The sequence below is a fragment of the Mycteria americana genome, chromosome 7, assembly GCF_035582795.1.
Source record: "Mycteria americana isolate JAX WOST 10 ecotype Jacksonville Zoo and Gardens chromosome 7, USCA_MyAme_1.0, whole genome shotgun sequence".
Taxonomy (NCBI): Eukaryota; Metazoa; Chordata; class Aves; order Ciconiiformes; family Ciconiidae; genus Mycteria; species Mycteria americana.
In genome coordinates, this window is record NC_134371.1 from 67,149,668 (window position 1) to 67,168,526 (window position 18,859).

Sequence of the window (18,859 nt, forward strand, 5' to 3'; positions counted from 1 at the left end):
TGAAACACGAGCAGTGCGATATTAAGCACTGCCAGTGCTACAGTGTTAAAAAATATGTTTTACTTGCATAAATTACATTTTCTTCCACTTAAACACTTACTCCAAAAATGGTCATCACTGGATCCAAATTCTAAGAATCACATATTCGTCTACTACCATTACTGCACTTCAGAAAACCCATACCCCTAATTTCATATGCCTAACAACTGGTGAGCACAGAGAACTCCTGCATTTAATTTTCTGACTGCATTTATAATACATGGAAATATTCAAATGAACCAAGGAGATTCCTCGGCAATCTCTGGTTTTCATCAGCCACAGACAGCTACCAACCCTCAAGGAGGATGACACTTCCCCAGCCATAAAATGCAGTAATTATCTCCACATACATGTGTACTGCCCCTGGAATGTAGTTCCATATCTCCTGTTTTGCTCTAGCTCTTATTATTTCTTTTGCAGGGTGTTTTGAAAGACGTAATTACTACAGAGAATAGCTGATACAAGTCCTTCATTTCAAATTGTAAATGTGCCTCAAAAATTTCTGTAAGCATTCTCTGTTAAGACAAAAAATGTTTTAGAAATAGTCTGAAGCCTCCATTTTTAAGAGCTGAGAATATTTAGTATTAAATTCTGGATTCTTTTTACAGACAAGCCCAGTGATCTGTAATGTGTGTCAAATTCATGTAATATCACAATGCTTGAAATGGGAAAAACCTCTAATGAAAGGAAATATTTGTAAATATACCTACCTAAAGAGGGATCCTACATATAACAAATAACAGCCACTAACAAAACCAGTGCCATGTTTTATGTACAAACATTGCTAGGTTATTTGCTATTATAACTGGTTGCTAATGTAAGAAGCCATTTGGGTATAGAAATATTAATATTAATCAGAGATTAATTAGTTATCTGGGAATACTAAAGCAATTTATTACCAAACCCAGAAAGACATGAGTTATACCTCCAAGGATGGGTAAGAAGAACGACAGTATCTTCTTTGATGACTAAGAATCATGTAATTTCACCAAGAGAGTATTTCAAGAACACAAAGACTTTGATATAGAAAATGCAAGTGCTGAGACTGATCTGAAAGAGCTACCCTCTGATAAACTGCACCAAGACTGAGAGCGCAGAGACTGAGACAAAGAAAACATCAAAGCTCCATTATTAAAGAAATGAAAAAGCTGAACAGTTTGATCAGAGACTCTAGAAAAATCACAGACTTCCCACTTTTGGCAGAAACACTAAATCAGATCAGCGGAGATGGATCCCTCCGGACCCTTAGTGTTCATACAGGCAAACCATGGTGGCTCTGAACTGTGCAAGCTGAACTGTGGTAACCACGAACGTGCACGCTCTTCTCAGTGGAAAATACTTGGCACAGTCACATCTCAATTATCAGTGGGCAATTTATCCAGGGTATGGATTAACCAGGAGACACACGAAGACGCCAGAGCTGGCGTCGCATGGAGCTGCCTATGCTATTAGCTCAGGAGCAGCACTAGAGGACAGCTGAAGTGGTTTATGTACGTGCCCAGGTGAAGAAATTACTGGGTCTGCCACATTCAGGGAGAGCAAAGCTCCACCTAACAAACCAGGCAAGGCCAAGCCAGCTTTGGGCACAGACGGTCCCAATGTCTCAGCTCTGTGCAGCTGAGCAGCCCTGCCTGGAGACACCAGCAATGAGCCCCAGCACCCAGCTAACCCCTGCAGCGGCACACCATCACAGAGGAAGGTGCAACCTGTCGACCGAAGCTCTGGGGACCACAGTGGACCTCCAGCCTCGAGCCTCCTTGCCTGCTGTTCAGAGCTGGCTCTGCAGAGCCACCCAAGTGTTCCCGCACAGTGATAGCATTGGCCAGGCCGGTGTAAAACACGGGTGCATCCACCCAACCCTGCTAGCCCACATAATAGAGATGTGGGTCTCATTCAAATTAGCTTAGCGCTAAAAAGACTAACAATGCATTTAAGCTGCCTTATGACTGCAAAAGACTGCCAAGTGCATATATACAAAGGAACTGTTGCAGCAGCACATCTACACCTCACATGCTCACGTGTCCTCTGACATCGACTTACTCCTTCATGCACTCTCACAGCCAGTACTAAAGCACGCTCCGCCTGCTCTCCTGAGCCTTCACAGGCAAGCGGCAGCGAGACAGCCGAGAAGGAGAAAGCAGCTGTAATTTAGCATCGTGAAGCAGTGGTCTTCCAATCCACTGCTGCTTGCTGGGACCATGGCAGCACTACCATGAAAGACTGCAAGCAGAACAACAGGGACTTAGACTGAAAATTCTTACATTGCAATTTGAATCCAATATTAAGAATTTTTTGCAGTTTAGGGTTATTAGCAGAGTTTCCACTAAACATCAGTTTGTTTACGTATTATATGTATATACCTTATCGCTCTCTACAACCCCCTGAAAGGAGGTTGTAGAGAGGTGGGGGTCGGTCTCTTCTCCCAAGTAACAAGCCATAGGACGAGAGGAAATGGCCTCAAGTTGTGCCAGGGCAGGTTTAGACTGGATATTAGGAAATTTTACTTCACTGAAAGGGTTATCAAGCATTGGAACAGGCTGCCCAGGGAAGGGGTTGAGTCCCCATCCCTGGAGGTATTTAAAAGACGTTTGGGTGAGGTGCTTAGGGACATGGTGTGGTGGTGGGCTTGGTAGTGTTAGGTTTACGGTTGGACTCGATGATCTTAAAGGTCTTTTCCAACCTATACGATTCTGTGATTCTGTATTTTATTTCGGAAAAAGATGTGTCACAACTAACTTTAATAAACAAAGAGTAGGATTTAATGGCATTTTTAGATTCTGAGCATTTATTAACAGGCCTGTCATAAATGCTTCATTTAAGTAACTGAATTCACTTGGTATAATAACATTTAGTTAAGATTAGTTATCACTGCTAACGTATAAACTGTTTAAGTTATTGCACATAAATGAGACTCAGCAACCTTTCAATGGATACCAGACTCACCAACTTAACATATAAAATGCTCAAGACCTCTGCAACAGGACTCACTACTGATTTTAGAAACAGTATGTGGCAGTTTTAATTTACTAAAGAAAGCGCCTGCACCAGAGCAGAGTTAACTGTGAGTAATCCCTAATGGGAGGAGGCAGGGAAGAGGATGTGGATGCCTCTCCCATCCTCCCCTGTCTGATGAGGATAGACCATTCAGCAACGCAGGGCAAAACCTCCAGGAAATACATATAATGGGAGTTGCTATTAAGCCTTAATCAGCTTTGAGACAGCATTAAGACTTGGCTCATTTTCCTTTTCATTTTAGTGATTTTGGTGATAAAATTACTTGGCTCTGAACACTTCAAAACGCCCTTTACTGTGCCACATAGGATACTGTCATGTTTTCCCTTGCAGTGTTTTCCATTCATTTGCACAGATTATCTTTTCTTCTTCTTTTAAATGATGCTAAAATAAACAATGAAAATATACAAAGGAACCTATATTCTCTTATTGAATAATTAGATACTATCTTTGAATACACAACCAAAGTCTGACATCCAATATATCCAAGACAAAGCTTCAATTAGCCCAGATAATGCCCATAAACTCCAAAGCGCTTTACAAAGATATGTAAATGTCAGCACCTTTATTTTACATGGAGAAAATGGAGCGCTGAGACCAGACATGGTCAGATCACATCATGTCCAAGAATGCAGACCTCTTTATTCCCAGACTAATTAGCATCTCTTATAACAGTGTTCCTCCTCATACTAACATTCAACTATGCTGTAACATACACCAACAGACAGGAAATATTACCCCTAATCCTTTGGAAACAGCTGCAATTTTTCTGTAAAGCAACTGAGTATACATTCATTCTGCTTATTTGCAAGTCCTGTGAAATGCTGCTCTTCTAATTAAAATATACCTCTAGAGATTTAAAAAAAAAAAAATTAAGAAAATTTTCTTTCCTTAGGGAAAAAAAAAAAATCAAGTTCTGGACAACAACCAAAAACATTTAAAAGACTATCTTTGGCACTCAAAAGTGAAGTATTTAGAAATGCAAGATTTTATAAGTCTTTATCTAATTTGAAAAATATTAATATCATTAAGCAACAAAAGTTGCTGAATGTAGAACAAGACACAGAAACACCTGGGCTACAACTGAAGAGAGGTCCAGATACCTAGTAACTATTTTCTGTCCTTCGAGAACATCATCTGCCCTCATAAAAGGACAGCACACACAGGGAAAAAAACAGACTACGAGTCCATTTGCAGATAAAAACCAAAACTCTGCTCTTCCCACACCAGAGCAGCATAACAAGCAGCCATTAAACAGCAAACCAAGGCATGCACACCAAGATTCAGAGAAAGCTTTGGTTCGCTGCAACAGTAACTCATGCTAATCTCTGACAATCCACAATCCAGCTTCATCCAGGTAAAACTACCGCAGAAATCCGGAGGGAGGAATCAGGCCTCTGCCACACTGCAGCATGCAGCAACGAGAGGAAATCACTGGTGCAACAGAGGGTGAGCAGACAGAGTTAACAAGTACCACAGCACAAGGAGTTGCTCAACAGAAAGAATAAACTTGGAAAGAAAAGAAAGTGGTTAGTCACGAGGGATTATAATAGCCCATAGTAAACAGTCCGGTTCATCAAATAAACAAAGCAAATACCCCATCTTGCAAGATGCTGGGGAATTCTTTGGAAGGAAGTGCAAGCTCTCCGCTTTCAGTGCATTCAATCAGTGAGTTTGCCAGTGAGAAGCCCCAGCTCCCACAAGGGAATATTGAACCTCTCGATGCACTGAAGATGAGCACAGCACGTGGCTTACAACCTAGAACGTAAACAGCAAGGTGCGAACGCGCACTTGATTTACCAGTGCATTTAGAGAGACTTGCAAAAGTAACTTCAAAAAATAAAATCTCCTCCAACTCTAAGACCTTACCAGCTCCTATTTCTCAGTAACAAACTGTCAGTGCCTTCTGTTCTGGATTTCAAAAATAAAAGCTCAGTGCTGCAAGGACTGCATCCTGCGAGGAGTCCCAATTCAGCACATCAGGTTACACACGGAAAGCCTCTGAAGGCTTTGGACCCGTATCTGTGGTTTGCGGGACGTGCAGTTAAAATCAGCTGCTCCTAAAGTGGCAGAAGGGTGGAGGCTGACAATAATAAACCGCAAGCTCCTGTACAGTCATTTGAAAGCAGTGTCTTCTCCCCAGCTCTACCAGATACTAAATTAGAAACAGTTCTGGCAGCATTTTGTCTGCTGCTCGTGAAGCAAAAGGGAAGAGACTCGCTAAAATTCAGCTGACAGGTTTTTGCATTTATCCTAGGTTCAACCACATGCAAGTCTGTTGAGTGTGAAAAGTCCCTGCACTGGCTTCAGCCAACAAGAAACAAAAGGCCCAACCAAGCACAGTGCTGAGGGCCCTTCATTCACAAAAGCATACATTTCTCCATAAAAATGTCTCCATTGGACTGCATGTGATGAGACTCGCAGACAAATTACCATAAGCAGCTACTCTGGCAACTGTCAACAGAGAATCAGTGCTGACCTTATCTGGATCATAACTATCTATGGAAGTGCCCAACACGATGAGCAAGATGCACGGGATAGGAGAGACTGCATTATCATTAAAAGTCCTCCAGTTCCATGCGGCACACTCAACAGTGCAACTGTTGCTGCCATTGTGGAGATACTCACATGAAACTCAATCACATAGCTTTATTAAAATATCCATACATTTTAGCATAAACTTCCTATTTAAACCCACTCTACGCACCCTGCTGTAGGCTTTCAAACCAGTATGGCTATACAAAACTGCCATGCAGATTCAGGGCCTTCTATTTCTTCTCTATAAAAGTGTAATGACACACAAACTTCCGAACTTTTCCAGAGCAAATAGCTATTTCAGCTTCACAGCAGTAATGCTTTCTCTCTGCATAACGTTTGTTATCAAACCAGGACAGGCAGGCACAGCAGATTCTGATAGATGCCTAAGGGAGAGAAATTAACCCAAAATTCAGTGCAAGCGAACCTCTGTCATATTATGCAGCCTCAGGATATAGACTCATGACAACTAAATACACTTTTCCTACAAACTATCTCCTACAAAACTATCGCTCCACGTTAATCATGCTTCTGAAGAGCATCTCTGCTCGGCACAGAATTTAATATGACAAACTAGGAGCTTATCACATCAACCATCGCGCAATGCAGTTTGATAGAAAAGGCTCAGAGCCTGCTTCCAGTTAGCATGACCTTTTCCAGGATTTTTATAGATACTTGCATATATTTCCTAGAAAGCACAACAGCAACAGGATAATGAGAGATACCAGAACTGAAGACAGGGCTGACAATACTGTGACCAACAAATTTGATCCTGCATTAAGAATTACATGTGAAGATCAACAGGACTGAAGCTTTGAGCGTGCACACTTTGATGATGGCAGAATGGAAAAACCTTAGAAATAGGAAGAAAAAGTGGAAGAGACAATTCAGAGCAAAAGGAGGTGATACAAGGAAAAACAGTTATGAAAAATATGGCTGGCTGAGGAATAGCTTGGAGAGGTACACAGAAGAGATCTCGCCTTATGAAAGCAATGGGGAGTAGAAAGGCAATTCAGCCAACTTGTTCCAAGATGAAAGCATGCGTGAGACAAGTGAGGCACAGAAGCTTGTGGGATGGACATCCAATGGAACCTTCAAAAGTAGGCGTCTATTCCTCAGCCATGCATTGCTGCAGGGAAGTGGATTCAATGACCCCAAGTGCTCCATCCAGTGTACACCGCTAATAGCAGGGGTCCCTCCCTATTGCCTAACGCTGGATTATGCAAAAGACCATACAGAACTGCCAAGTCAGGGCTTTGTATTATCATTCCACACCCCTACAGAGACTGCTGCGATAAAGCATCAGCCCTGGACACACCGCTCTCGTTAATCCCTCCTCCTTCGTGCTCTCTCACCATTAAGGCTGGGCACACAGCTGACAAAGCTAGCCTTCTGGTCTCCTTGTACTCACACAGCTGATGCAGAGGGAAATGACAGGAATTCCAGCCCTCTTCAATCCCCAGTGACTCTGGCACAGCCGGATCTCCTTAAAGATGAACTTTCAGCCTGCAGCGAAGTCATTCTTCTAAGCTAGAGGTCAACTTAGTCTTGGAGATCCCTTTTGAGATGAGCGCCAAGGACGCGTTCGTGCTCTGTATGAGAAAGCTTTAACGCATTACATTGGACACAGAGCAGCACACGAACTGAGGAAACTCTACAGGTCCCTACTCCAAAACAAGAGAAGAACTCTTGCAAACTCAGAACACTTGTACAGACTATGAAATTCACGGCACATTTCCAGTACTCCCTGACCTAATCAACCCTCTTTGAAGAAAACAAGATGCTGTAATATTTGTTTTCTAAGTTGACTGCTGCAAAAGAAACTGCTATGACCTGAAGCAAGAATCCAAATCAAAGGAACACTTCCAAACATACAGTTCCAGCCTGAAAAAGTTTGCTGAACTCTTGACATTTTTACCACCATGCTGAATAAATTTTGAAGGTTACTGGTAGGCCATGCAAGAAAACCTGACTTCAGAAAGGGTAGCCTTCACAACGTGGCCTACATTTCAGCTGCTCTTGAAAGTGGACTGTAAACTTGTAAGTAAATATACATTCCTGAGGAATAACCACATTCAACTTTCACAATAACATTTAAAATACTTCTGAACAGTAGATGAGCCACTGTGGTCCTGCTCTCAAGAGTGACAAGAAACACAAAAAACCAGCTACCTGAAGTGCATGAGCTTGCAAAGAGCTCTTCATGGAGAGAACCACACACGTACATGGAATGTAATGCCCAGTCCAGGCTGTTCTGGGATAAAACAACTAACATCTGGTCAAGGGAGCCCCTTGTCCTACAAAGATGCTGAAGAAACACAAATTCCCAGCCACACCAACCGATTTGCAAGATAGAGACCTCCAAAATTAGTGGGTTTTGCATGGAATTATTTTCCTCAGTGTTATCAGGGCTGCTTAAGTCAACAACCTGTCAGCACTACAATTTCTTTCCAAATGGTAATCAAAATAACTATGCACACCTTCTTCAGTCTTCCATGTTCCAAGCACTACTTACAGTTGTATGATGAGAGACGCTGCCTCCAATATTGAGGTTTTTGAGAAGCTGGGGAGACCCTCCATACTGCCCTGAGATCTGCTTCCTGACTTCAGCAGCTACAGTTCTGAAACGAGACAGGGACAACATTATCTCTGTAAAAGAATTACAATGAAGATGATATATTAAATATGCTTTAAACTGCTGCTGGAATGAAACCAAATACTTAGTGCGCTGGTTGGAATAATGAGTGTCACCGGCCAGTGCGAACAGATCTTGTATATTAAATTCCCGAAGAATCACAAAATTCTCGCAAGGCTGCATACGCACGTTCTTAACAGCAATTACATTTTTTTCCTTCTGTGAACTGCTCTTTTGTGCACATCTGTGGCAATAAAATGCATGTGACACTAAGCACAAATAAACTTGTTCCCAGAAGGCTCCTTCCAGTTCCTACCAAGGAAAGCTCTCCTCCAGTGCTCTCCACCCCCCTCAGCAGTTCCAAGCCTGGTCACACATCTGCTCCTGTGCTCTGCTCTCTCATTTTCATCCCTTGCCTTTTTTTGTTTTTTGCAGTCACAGACATGAGGACCGGCAGCCACTTTCCACCCTCTTCAACACCCAGCTCAGGGGTAGAAAAGCAGTCCCATGCAGGGTGGGTTGAAATGTCTAGGGAACAACACACGGGAAACAACCAGCCGGGTCAGAACAAAAAACCCTTTCACGTAGGGAAGGTAGCGGTGGGACTATGGTGACTAGCAGAGGGGACACGCGATGTACTAGCTAGCAGGGCACAATGCCTTATGGTCTCTGCCAGAGAGAAATCCCACCACTGGGCAACTTTTCTCACCAGGAAGGAAAAACACAGATCAATCCTTTCATGCCTGGAGGGTAAAACACACACTGTGCCCCTCGGGGGTTTTCTGGTTTCCCCAATAAGGCACGTTGTCACTGGTAAGCCTGAAAACACAACAGTTGGTAAACCCACCACGGGAACATCTCAGCAAAGGAAGAGCACATCAGAGAGGGAAATGCCAATAGTCAAAGGCTGTCTTGACAAACAGCCGTGGGTCAAGCCCTAACACAACCATCCACAGTTCTCCATCCTGTAACCCGGCAGTAAGCTGCAGCTCACCTCGGCAGTAGAGCTGGGATAGCCAAGTTTTCAAGTATGGTGGAAACGTTTTTGTTTCAAAAGCAAACCCAAAGCCCAGATTCTTCCTACAAAAAAAAAAAAAAAAAACGTTTTGCTGAAAAGCTGCTGACTAGCCCTGGTCTACAGGACCTCACCAACATGAGAGTGCTCTTCTCCAGGAGTCAATGATCAATTTATTAGGGACAAACCCACTTCCAACTGTCATTCACCGCACCGCGGCACTGCAGTCCGCTCTGTCTCCCAGAACAAAGTCCCAGCTCCGAAGAGACGCTAACCAGCGCATAAGACAGATGAAGAGGCTGCAAGGACACGGGTGATTTTTTTTTTTCTGCTGCATCAGCAATCTTTGCGGGAACAGCATCATGGCTAACAGACTCGCTCCTGATCTCACTCAGGGGAACGTGCTGTGTATCAGCATGGAGCACGGGCTGCTAAAACCCTGTCAAGTAAAGATGGTTAAACCTCCCCTGAGCAAAACCTTGACATCAGAGTGGGCTCCTAGCTTCAGGACTGCTGTGGCAGTGAACACTGGTGGACAGGAATGGGGGCAGGTGGAGGCAACTGATGTCAATGGAAGAGAAGGGAACTCTAAAAGGGAACTAGCTGGGACAACCAAGCCTACCATGAAGAGCAGATGTTTCCTCAGGCCAGAGGATGAGAGTAAGATTAGCTAGAGGAAGCATTATTTTGTCTTTTAAAAAAGTAGACTACAGAAGGGGAAAAAAAAAAAGTTTTATGTATTCTGGCTGCAAGAAGTTGTTTGCTTCATGTTTGCCTTTATCCACAGGAGACTATGTTTTCACTTCTGGAGGGTGGCTTCTGAAAGCAGACCAAACCGCTCCTGCTGGGGACGGACAACATTCAGGCTGTCTGATCACCCTTAGAAGAACCATCTTCCCTGCTCCCACCATGCGCACGCATACGCTCACAGACACGCACACATGAGAACAAACCACGCATGCTGCTAGCATTTATAGGAAAATTTGGAATGTATTAAAATGGCTGCTTGGCATGGAAAACACAACGCATCTGTGGCTGATGGGATTTAAAAGCTTGCCCCCGGGTTGCAGACCATCTCTGCTTTAAACCCTATCTGTTACTCAGTGTGCATTTTGTGTAATTCCTGATGATACACAGAACACAGCCCTTCATCACATGGCTGATCGGAAAAATCAGAACCCGCATTTTGTCATGCAGCACAACACAGGAAAAACTAAAAATCTTCCCCATTTTCAAGAGGCATACATTATTTCCAGATGGAAAGTATAGCCAGAGGAGGAAACCCGTCCTCAGCTGTGAAACCACAGCTGATGCCTAGCCACATTAGTCAGCGCTGCTCCTCCTGCATGCGGTGGCTCCTTATGAACCTGAGACATGCTTTGTGATAGACTCCAGAAGGCTTCTCAGTCCTTTCTTCTTCTGCGTGTTGGCCTCAGCTGGGCGGCTCTGCAGCGGCTGGGAGCTGTGCTGTATTTGGAGCATGGCCTGTCAATACACCCTTAACTCCAGCTACGATTGCGCTTTACCCCAACTTGAAGCAGAAGCAAGCTCGGCTGCAATTATAGCGTTGCTTAGGGGCACTATGAGTTTGCATGGATGCTATCACGCTACCCGACATCATTCCGCTGAAAAGGTCATTTGATGCAATAGGGGAAGAAACATGGTAAAACAAAAGGGTGGCACTGATCAGCACAGCTTCTGACCACGTGCTGTACATCGACGGCTGCTCCATGTTGCTGCCCCGTTAATAACCTCACTGGATATTAAAAATTCCTCTGAAGCATGATCACAGAAAGTCAGAACTGAAGAACTTCCAATCAGTTTGACCGAGACATCATCACTACTTTCAAGTCTTAAGTAGTCCTACCTCTCTAGCTTTCACAATGACCAATCAAACCTCTTCCCACGTGAAGTAACTGGCTGCTGTCCAGACCTCAAAATTCCCGAGTGGAGTCTGCAGGACTTACTACTACTTACGCCAAGCCTGCAGTCTAACCCACAGCTCTTCTTGCCTACCTTTCTGTATCACTGCATTCACAAACGTATCAAACACCATTTCCCCCACTGGAAAGCATCATGCTTCTGATATTTAGAAACCATCTTCTAATGTAATCTGATCACCAAGTGTATTTATGGGTAATCTATACCCATTTGGGTTTGTGCCAACATCATCAGTTAGGTTCAACAGCCCTCCTCCCACTCCTTCCTACTTGCAAGGTACTCACAAAAATTAGTCCTATCCCCTCCCAGCCGTCCTTCTGCAAGGCTAAGCAAGGTCAGATCCTGCAACAGGCTTTCTGCTCCCTTGATCACTCTGATGGCTCCAGATAAGGCCTGACCAGGGCTTTGTAGAACCAAATTAGTATTTTCCTATTGAAAAAACACCTCAGCTGACTACTTTTAGGTCTGCTTTCTCACTGCTTCATCACAGAGGTTCACAGTTTCCCTAAAACTGACAATACACTCGCCTTCTCCTCCTCCATTTCCAAAAGCTGTTTGTCCATGACAAATGGCATCTCTTCATGACTAGTAAGTTCATGTTACATTATAATCCTGAGCACTATTTCCAATGAGAAGCTATGCTTCCTAAACCAACTTAGGTTAAAAAGTGTATTTACACCAAACCCAACCAGAAAAGAGAAATAAATCTCAAAATAGTCTCCAAATGAAAAAAAAAAAAAAAATCCATTTGGCAGAACAGAAGAGCCATTAAAGCTCTTGATAATTAAAAGGACAAATAAAAAACTGCCTCTTTAATAACTATCTTATATTCAACATGTAACCGGGGATCCTTAGACAAACATTCCAGTTAATTACAGCCCACGGCCTCATGAATGTCTATGTTTAAAGTACATCTTCCCTAGTCACTTCCTTTCTGACCTTCTTCACTGGTTAATTATTGTGTGTGCATGTGGCTCACACAGGAAGAAAAAAAAAAGGACAAAGGAGGGGGGAAAAAAATCCCCTTGGAACTGGCTTCTAAAGCAAAACAAGACTGGTCATTCTCAAAGTCCTCTGAGCTGTAAATAACAAAATGAAACCATTTGTTTGCACTTCCATGTTTCTTTACTACACACAAAAATCATTTCTGTTTCTGTGCGGCCTACCCAGTCAAAATCAAAAATTGTTCCTTCTTTTTTTTTTTTTTTTAGCTTAAGAAGCATACTGGAAATATCAGTTCTTCTTTTTGCCTTCCCAAGAAAAGGTTCACCAAGACCTGTCCAGTTATGCCAAGCAAGGTTATGGACTCTTCCCTTTCACAGAAAACGTGGGTCAGGATACAGTCATCTAGAGCATCTGCTGCAGTGATTTGAGGAAGCCTCTCTCTTCCACAGCCCTCCCCATTTTGAAAGAGCAATGCAAATTGCTTGCTTCTCCCCATCCCGCTAATTACCAAACAGTTACTCCTGCCTGTTCTTCATCTTGTCTGTCACGTGCAGTGACTCTACATTCAGCAAGCCTTTGCCTCTTGAGAAAGACAGCCTGGTACCGTGAGGCATCTGCGCCAATCCATAGCAAAGCTGCTTGTTCTCTCTCTGCAGCAGAGAAAATTGTATTTACATAGTTTACTTTTTAAAGTGAAAGCATCTTTCTGTGTTCAGCTGGCTCACTTGCGTCCAACTCTGCACACGGCTGGAGGCATCTATCCTACTTAAGTCACTATGCTTGGGTTTGAATTCCCAAAGCTGAATGGCACCGGCCGGTTGCATCCGCCTTGCCGCTGCAGTTGAAATGACCTGTCCCTCTGTCCCTACGTGCTCTGCCTGGGCTCTCCTGCCCGAGGAACAGACGGCTCCACCCAGGCCTGAACCATGGTGTGAGTCACCAGGTATGCGTGGAGGTAGATGAGGGAACCTGCTGGAGGGGGAGCTCTGGCCTTGAGCTACCCTGCCAGTTCAGCCGTGCCCTGGATACAGCCTTCCTCTTAAACCCAAGCTCCTGTTTCCTTCAGAATGAACTCCTTCCCCTTTGAGTGAAATGGGTTTGATTTACAATCCGAAGCTGAGGAGACACCCAGCCTGATCCTGAGTGCTGCAGGGTAAGTGTGGGTCCTTAAATTAACACAGAAGATGACATGTTCCCTTTTTCCTTACCATTGATTAAAACAGAAAACACCACACAACGCTACCTGTGGTGCTCTTCTGATAATATTTGATTATTAAGGCTGAAAGCATCACCCCTAGGCTGCAGCAAAGGGAACGAACTCCCAAGATACCTTACTGTGAAAATCACCACAGGACTGGATTCTTCAGGAGAGATCAAAGTCACATCTCACATTGAAAAAAAACAACCAAACAAGGAAGCCTTGTACAAAGAAGCAGCTTTGTAGCGGAGCCCTAGAGATGAACTGTTCTCCCGCCTTCTCACTTGCTTTAAGCAGTCAGAGTTTTTCTTGGGCTTCCCAGAGCGCTGCCGACTCCCGCATGAGACATCCACAACGGCTGAACAGGGGCAGACAACGTGACTTTTGGAGAACAGAAAAAAGCTGCTCTGAAGCTTCTGTTAAAAATACTTTAAATTATCCGTGATAGTGTTTTGACAATGCAAATGGCATCTGGATGTGGGAAGAGAATAAACTGTGATGAATACTCTGCTGCGACCACTACATTTCTGGCCTGATTCGGTGCTCGTGGAAGCCAGTGACAGCTTTGCTATCGGTTTCAGTGGGTGCAGGTTTCACACCATCCCTGTTTACCCTGAGGCAGGGCAAAGGCGGCTGTCAGTCTCCCTGACACATCGTTCAAGCAATGTAAAAGGGCTCTAAATGAACACAAACGTAAATTTAGTCTTCCCAAGTCACCTTTTACAGTACCGCATCGGTGTAAAGGGAGCTTCAGCAGAAATAAGATGCTAGCTCTGAATGTAGTGAACAGAAGTGTTTTCCCCTCGATTCAAAACCATAAAGACAAGCTGTGATTACTCCAGAAAGCTGTCCATATACAACGTAAGAGCCCTGGATAATGGGGAACTTCCAAATCACGGAACGTCTGAGAGCAGGGTCACCCCCTTTCAGCCAAGGCTCTGCTGAAGACCCCCCCAGCCCCAGACAGCCATGCATCACGGCACCGTGAGGTTCCCATTCACACAGAAGCACCTTGGAAGAAGGGGCTGGACCCACGAGGGTGAAAACAATTTTCCCCAAACTCCATCTGGGGACAGGAAAACTGAAATTCTCAGCACAAGAGTAAAGACCAGTGGTAAAAATCACACTCTGGGCTTTGTGCAAGGCTGAAATGCATAGCATAACAGAGGGTAAGGCAGGTATGTTATTCCAAGTCAGAAGGATCCTCTTTAACTGTGGGAGCAGTAAAGGAAGAGCAAAACTCCTTCCAAGGAACGACACTTTCAAAATGGTGATGGTCTGACCAAAGAAGAAGTCCTGGATTCCCTAGATAACCCGATATCAGGATGGTCCAAGAGCAATGACAAGGCACTGAGACAGGGGCTCACGTGAAAGGCTACGTGAGTTTGCCTGAACTGTGTATGCTACGCAATGTTTAAAGGGTGATTTTTTCTTTTTCTGTTCTTGAACTCTAAAAAACCTGCACACTTTTTCCTGGAAAGGCTGGAGTCCTGGGATACAACACGCTTCACTTACTGGAACATTCAGGAACTCAGAACTGACCTTTTTGGTGGGGGGGCTTCCACATCCCATTTCTCTACCAAGAGGTCCCATCCCCAGAAAATGTACTGGGATAATGCAACCGGGCATCTGGAGTGCACACAGGCGAAGGGGTGAGTGCTCAGTGGGGACAGCGCAGCACAACCCCAGCGGGGCCAGACACGGCGCTCAGCTTGGTCGGTACTGAACACCCAGCCCCGCTGAGAGTGAACAGGCAGCTTAGCTGGTTCCTCAAGAATAATGTATTGACTGTTTTTTATTGAGACGTCTTAATGAGTGAACTTTGCGTCTGCCAGTGTGGATCCTGTCTTCCGCCAACTCTCCTCTAGTCCCCCAAATACCATGTGAGCTGAAAAGGGGTACTAAACAGAAGTACATCTGTTCTTACACCGAGATGGAAACAATAGTGTACATGTAGCTACAGAAGTATTATGATGCTGCAGAAGGACATGTTCCAATACAGTTAAATAAAAAATTTATTACCAATATATTTCCAATTAAAAATTAACAATTTCAGGCAAGATTTCAGGTATTATTAACCCACTATAGTAAGTTTAACTCAGGAGTTTCTTCTGACTGAGTCAAGAGGAATTAGTAAATACACGATGGCCAAAGTTCAGGCTAAAAATCTGTTAAAGCCTTCCAAAAACATGCAGCATGACCTAGTCAGAAAGATACCTTGTAACAGACAGTCTTAAAAAGATATTTTGAAACTGCTGTAGCAGTCACTGATAGCTGCTATCCCCAATATTTAAAGATTCCAGTAGTAATAAACAGACACCGCTTGGCACTGCAGTTCTGTATATACCCTTGAGGTGCACCACACTGGTTGAAGAAAGCACAGGCAGTAAATCAGGGCTGCGAAGACCATATCTGTGGTCTTTCTAAGAAACAGAACAGCCGATCTCACGTTTCTTTTTCCACCACTACTGTAATAACCAACTTAGAAGCTTGCATCTCTTTGGTAGGTAGGTCTTAAAGTAATTTACCTTTGTGGATCTGAATTACATCCCATTTGAATTACACGCTATCAGGCAAACCAAAAGCAGCATGGCTATTTCCTGTGAATAAGACAAATGCTACGTCTACCTCGATGAGTAAGCCAAACCGGAGGGCAGAGTGTGAAAATGCAACGGATCTATTCTTCTTTAAACAATGGAACTGGGGAAGGCTTCCAGCAGCCACCAACACAGCTCTTGGGACTTCCGTATGCTGCTTGCTTGAATTTCTCATCCTCTGAAATAGTAACATTCAGAGCAGCATATTCTGTGTCAGCATGAGAAGGGCTTCAGCTCAGCCTGGGCACCTCTGGGTACAACATCTCTTCTGCCCACAAGTTTTTCCCTTCACATGCACTGGATGTGCAGCCCATGAACCTGGAACTTGAGATTTCTCAGAAGACAACACTACAATATGGGAAATCCCAGAGAGAAATACAGCAGTCTTATAAGTAAGTGTAAAAGAAAGAGTTGGAGATACAACAGCCCTGCTCCAGGAGGAGCTGACCTCATTGCAGACCACCTGGGTCCTTCTGCAGGCACAGCCTGCATGAACAGTAAACTCCACAAATGAATCCAACGTGTCAAAAAGACCACCTCTGCCTGCACACACACGCACTGCTGCCGTTCGGTTGGTTTGAAAACACATCAAGCGGATTAGATCAAATGGTGCACAGAGGTGGCACATCTGTGCTACTGCCTGCTGAACTTACTGCACCAAGGTAGTGCCCGACGCAGGCAGAAACACGAGCACCTGCAGTGGTCACCCCAGGGCCATTTTATTGAACTTCCTGCCAGGGCTGCAGAACTCTTATGCTCTTACTTCTAGCCCTGGTCTCGCATGTGACTATTTCTATGACTACAATCAAGAACCGGGAAAAATGGTCTGGCAGCAAATCCAGCTCTCTCCATTCCTGAAACCTTGATCTGCCACATTAACCCCTGGCTGGTGCACATCAAAGTTTGCAGAGAACCATGAGAGAGGAACGATGTTTTCACCCCGTTTTCAGATCCTGGGTGGGGTAGGATTGATGCCGCTCCGTACCCAGCCTTTTCCTTTGACCTTCTTTTTCTTTGTCTGTGACCCTGCTCAATCATAGCTTTTGTAACAGTACCTACAGTTTTCTCATTCAACGGCATGAAAATGACACTACTTTCCACAGCCTTCTGAATAGCACCAGCAAAACTGATGGTCCCCACTTTCACTCTGCTGCTAGTTACAGCTAGGAGAGGTACCATGGACACCAAATGCTATCTGGTCAGACCTGCAAACAAAAAAACTGTGTTTCCCACCTGGAACCACATGCCTAACTTGGAATACAGATCTGCAAAAACTTGGTAGTAGCAAGTAATTTCCTATAAATACTCCTCTTTAAAACAAAACAAAAACTTCGTGAAATACAGGCATGTTTAACACCTCAGGTATCAAACAGCTTTGCACGTCCAAGGAGCTGTGCTAACATTAACCAGCTGCTTATGGCACACAAAAGGAAGGGAACTATTTTCTCCATTTTGCAGGCAGCAAGGAAGCGAGCAGGCAGGTTTGCTGCTCCCAGGTACGGGGTGCAGCGCCCGGACAGGGCTCTGGCCGCCCGTCCCCGCCGCAGGCAGAGGAGGGAAGGCGAACTCGGCGCGCAGCAGCCGGGGCCGCCGCGGGCAGCGCGGGCCGGGGGCAGGGCCGGGGCGGGCTCCGGCACCCCCGCACCGGCAGGAAAACACTCGCCGCGCTGCCGGGAGCGCTGGGCCGCCCATTGTGCGGCGAGAGGGGACCGCACAATGCGCCCGGCCGGCCTTTGTTCACAGGGAGCTGAATTAAACAGCTCTTTTCCTCCTTTTTCTTCCTCCTCCCCTTCCCCGGGGAAGCGGCACACGCGAGCCGGGCACCCTGCACACACACGGCCGCATCCCCCACCCCTTTGTTGCAGACGGGGGGAACCGCAGCCCCGCGGGGCCGGCCTGGGCGGACCCTGCCCGGCGGCCCGGCCGGGGGCTGCTCACGGCAGGCCCAGCGGCCCCGGCTCGGCCCGGCCCGGCCCGGCCCGCCGCCGCGCGGGCGCCCTGTCAGCAGCCCGAAGGCCGGCAGGGCGGCGGGGGCCCGCGGGCCGCGCCGGGCCCGTTCACCCCCCAGGGGCGCGGCGGCCGCCCCCCCGCTCCGCGCCGGCCGGGCCCGGCAGCCCGCCCCTCCCCACGCCCGGGGCCGCGGCCGGGGCCGGGCACGTCCCCCCCCCGCCCCGCGCCGGTGCGCTCCGCGGCCGGACTACCTGCTGATCTTCTGGGCGAAGGCGCGGCGCTCGGCCATGGCCGCGCTGCGGGGCTCCGCGCGGCCGCTCCTCAGCGCTGGCGGAGCCGGGGAGCCGGGAATGGGCGCCGTAATGATCCGCGGAGGCGCGCACCCGCGCGGCGCAGCCGGCCCAGCTCCCACCCTCGGCGCTCGCCGCGCCCGCCCGCCTCCTCCCCCTTCCCGGGCAGGGGCCGCTCCTCGCAGACATACGGCGGGGCGGGCGGCAGCGGCGCGGCGAGGAGTGACCGTCCCCGTTCCCCGGCCCATCGCCGGTGCCGGGCCCTCGGCCCTCGGGGCGGGCTGGGGCAGCCGGCCCGGGATCCGCACGGGCAGCCGGCAGCGATCCGGCCTCCATCCCCCAGGGCTCGGACAGACTTCACAGAGCGCGTCCTGTCATTGCCGTGGTGCAGAGTGAACGCGCCTTCGGTTCAGCTTGCCCTCGCTGCCGCGGTGCCGCTTTATTCCCATTTAAAAACGGAGTGGGTTGGGGTTGTTACTTGCAATAATGAAGATCCACTCGTGGCTAGGGAAAATGGCTCTTCACCCAGCTCACACCACCCAGCATCTCACCCCGGCGTCGAGCGAGACCTGCAGAGTTCAACTGGAGGGTGCGGGCAGCAGAGGCCTCAGCCCAAACCGCTGCCGGGGTCTCGCGCAGGCTAACCCTCGAAGAACCTCGCTGGGGCTGCTCCACAGCTCCAGGCTGTCACGGGTCTGCACG

At 46.6% G+C, this 18,859-nt stretch overlaps 1 protein-coding gene across 5 annotated transcripts in view; it reads right to left on the bottom strand.

The window, feature by feature from the left end:
* Window positions 1-18,275, bottom strand: part of DOCK7 (dedicator of cytokinesis 7) — a 108,995-nt gene extending 90,720 nt beyond the window's left edge. For all 5 annotated transcript variants that reach the window (XM_075508897.1, XM_075508896.1, XM_075508895.1 and 2 more), the window contains exons 1-2: window positions 18,119-18,275; window positions 8,102-8,207 (exon numbers count right to left, since the gene is read on the bottom strand). In XM_075508897.1, coding sequence (XP_075365012.1) covers window positions 8,102-8,207; window positions 18,119-18,156 — 144 coding nt within the window. In that variant the 5' untranslated portion in view covers window positions 18,157-18,275. The remainder of the gene's footprint in view (window positions 1-8,101; window positions 8,208-18,118) is intronic.
* Window positions 18,276-18,859: the final 584 nt, after the last annotated feature.